This window comes from Geospiza fortis, unplaced genomic scaffold (genome assembly GCF_000277835.1).
Source record: "Geospiza fortis unplaced genomic scaffold, GeoFor_1.0 scaffold290, whole genome shotgun sequence".
Taxonomy (NCBI): domain Eukaryota; kingdom Metazoa; phylum Chordata; class Aves; order Passeriformes; family Thraupidae; genus Geospiza; species Geospiza fortis.
In genome coordinates this window covers 159,123-162,033 of record NW_005054678.1, presented here as the reverse complement: position 1 = coordinate 162,033, position 2,911 = coordinate 159,123, and the positions used below count along the sequence as shown (strand labels likewise).

At 61.7% G+C, this 2,911-nt stretch overlaps 1 protein-coding gene across 1 annotated transcript in view; it reads left to right on the top strand.

The window, feature by feature from the left end:
• Positions 1–2,460, top strand: part of LOC115949010 (N-acetylmuramoyl-L-alanine amidase-like) — a 5,025-nt gene extending 2,565 nt beyond the window's left edge. The window contains exons 3-6 of the mRNA XM_031065094.1: positions 1–144; positions 667–877; positions 1,960–2,263; positions 2,360–2,460. Of these exons, the coding sequence (XP_030920954.1) occupies positions 1–144; positions 667–877; positions 1,960–2,263; positions 2,360–2,362 (662 nt within the window). The 3' untranslated portion in view covers positions 2,363–2,460. The remainder of the gene's footprint in view (positions 145–666; positions 878–1,959; positions 2,264–2,359) is intronic.
• The last annotated feature ends 451 nt before the right edge of the window (positions 2,461–2,911 follow it).

Genomic DNA, 2,911 nt, shown 5'->3' with positions numbered 1-2,911 from the left:
GACGTCTGGAGAAGGAGGTGGCAGCGGTTTTGGAGCTGCTGAGGACGCTGTCGCCCACCTCGGAGCTCCTGAGAGACGTGGGGACACAGGAGGTAGCGGCCCTGGCTCAGAGGGCGGCGCGGGAGTTCAGCGAGCGCTACGTGGGTACGGGTGGGGTGGCATCTCATACATGGGGTTGACACCTCCCACACAGGGGTTGTCACCCCCTAAACAGGGATTGCCACCGCACAAATGGGCATTGTGATCTCCCAAATACGGATTGTCACTGCTCAAATGGGCATTGTCCCCCCTTAACAGAGTTGTCACCCCCTAAACAGTAGGGGGTGTCATCTCCCAGACAGGGATTGTTACGCCCTAAACGGGGGTGTTACCCCTCAAACAGGGACTGTCACCCCCTAAATGGGCATTGTCACCTCCCAGACAAAGATTATCACTCCCTGTGTCTCCACACAGCCTCTGCTGTGATCCCAAGCCCTTTGTCCCCAAATGGCCTCTTGTCCCCAAATGACCTTGTCCCCATGTGGACACCACCATGTCCCCAAGGGCCCATCAAGCCCCTTGTCCTAACGCAGACTCTACTGTGTCCCCATCAAGCCCCATGTCCCCCCCTGTTCCCTCTGCCATGTCCCCAGGATCTCAGGGAACACCACACTGTTGTCCCCGCAGAGTGCCCGGCCATCATGCCGCGCTGCCTGTGGGGTGCCCGTCCCTACCGGGGCACTCCGGCCCCGCTGCAGCCCCCGCTGGGCTCGGTATTCCTGCACCACACCCTGGAGCCATCACGGCCCTGCCAGACCTTCAGCGCCTGCGCCCGCGCCATGAGGGAAATGCAGCGCTTCCACCAGGACACCCGTGGCTGGGACGACATTGGCTACAGGTCACTGTCACCTCCCTGGGGTGAAGGCACCTGCCACGGGCCCTGGCACCCCCTGTGGGAGCAGTCATTGTACCTCTGTGGGGACTGTCACCTCCATTGGTTCCCACCTTCCATGGGCCATGTCATCTCCTGTGGTCCCCATCATCTCCTTCAATTCCTGTCACCCACCACAGTCCCTGTCACCCCCTGGGGAGCTGGCACCCACCACAATCCCTGTCACCCCCCCGGTTACTGTCATTGTACCCCTGTGGGCACTGTCACCCCTACAATCCCTGTCATGTCCCGTGGGCCCTGTCATTGTACCCCTGTGGGCACTGTCACCCCCACAGTCCCTGTCACCTCCCGTGGGTCCTGTCATCGTACCCCTGTGGGCACTGTCACCCCCACAGTCCCTGTCACCTCCCGTGGGTCCTGTCATTGTACTCCTGTGGGCACTGTCACTCCCACAGTCCCTGTCATCCCCCCTGGATCCTCTCATTGTACCCCTGTGGGCACTGTCACCTCCACTGGTTCCTGCCACCCTCCAAGGGGCCAATCCTTGTCTCCCCATGGTCCCTTTCTATCCCCATGGTCACTGCCATCCCCTGTGGTCCCCATCACTGTCCCATTGCAGTCCATGTCGTTGTCCCCTCACAGACCCCACTACTGTCCTCTCACAGTCCCCATCACTGTCCCCCCATGGCCCCCACCATTGTCCCCCCACAGTCCCTACCACTGTCCCTTTATGGTCCCCATAACTGCCCCTCCATGGTCCTCACCACTGTCCCCTTGCAGTCCCCACCACTGTCCCTTCATGGTCCCCACCATTGTCTCCTCCCAGTCCCCATCCCTGTCCCCACACTGTCCTCATAACCCCCACAGTCCCCATCCCTGTCCCTTTCCAGTCCCCATCACTGTCCCCTCACAGTCTCCATCCCTGTTGACACACAGTCCCCGTTCCCGTTTCCCCTTCTGTCCCCATAAGCCCCCATAGCCCACATCATTGTCCCCGCATTGTCCCCATCACTGTCTCTCCACTATCCCCATCCCTGCCCCTTTGCAGTCCCCATCCCTGTCCCCTCACTGCCATCATGTCCTCACAGCTTTGTGGTGGGCTCGGATGGGTACCTGTACGAGGGCCGGGGGTGGCACTGGGTGGGTGCCCACACCAAGGGCTACAACACCCAAGGCTTCGGCGTTGGCATCGTTGGGGACTTCACGGCCCCCCTCCCAGCCCCCGACACTCTGGCCCTCGTGCGGGACGAGCTCCTGCCCTGCGCTGTCCACTTTGGCCACATCCGGCCGGACTTCATCCTGCGTGGCCACCGCCAGCTCGGCCACACCGACTGCCCCGGCAACGCCCTCTTCCAGGAGATCCAGAGCTGGCCTGGCTTCCAGGGGACACCGGTAGCATGGGGACTCGGAGTGGGCGGCCTGATGGGGTTGGTGGGAAGGGGTTTAGGGTCATCTTGTGACTGACTGTGGGTTTTGCCCACTCTGCAGTGAGGAGTGGCCCCGGCCAGGGAGCCTAGGCTGGATGGAGGCAGGAGAGGTTGGACAGCAGTCCAGATGGAGACCAGCCCAGTCTGCATGGACACTGGTCCAGCAGATGTCAGTCTGATGGATCCCAGCTGGACATTGATCCAGATGAACACCAGACCCATGGATCCCAGCTGGACACTGGTCTGCAGCCCCCCAGCCTGGACAGCCCCTAGCCGAGATGACCACCAGCCCAGCCACAATCTGGCCCATCCCATTGGCCCACCAGCCCATCCCAGTATCCCCAACCTCAAAATCCCCCAAAATAAATCCAATTCTAGGACATCAGCTCTGGGTGGTCCCTGCAGAGCAAGGGGGAAACTGAAGCACGGGCTGGGGGTGACTGGGGTGATGGGAGGAGACTTCGGGACCCACCCTGGAGACCTCAAACCCCTCCCCCAAACGAGCACCCAGTCCCCAAATTGGCACCTGCAGCATCCCGCCCGCCCCCACCAGCTGTCATTTCGGGGGGACTCTAGGAGCCACCGTGACCCTGCAGTCTCTTCAGGTGACCCG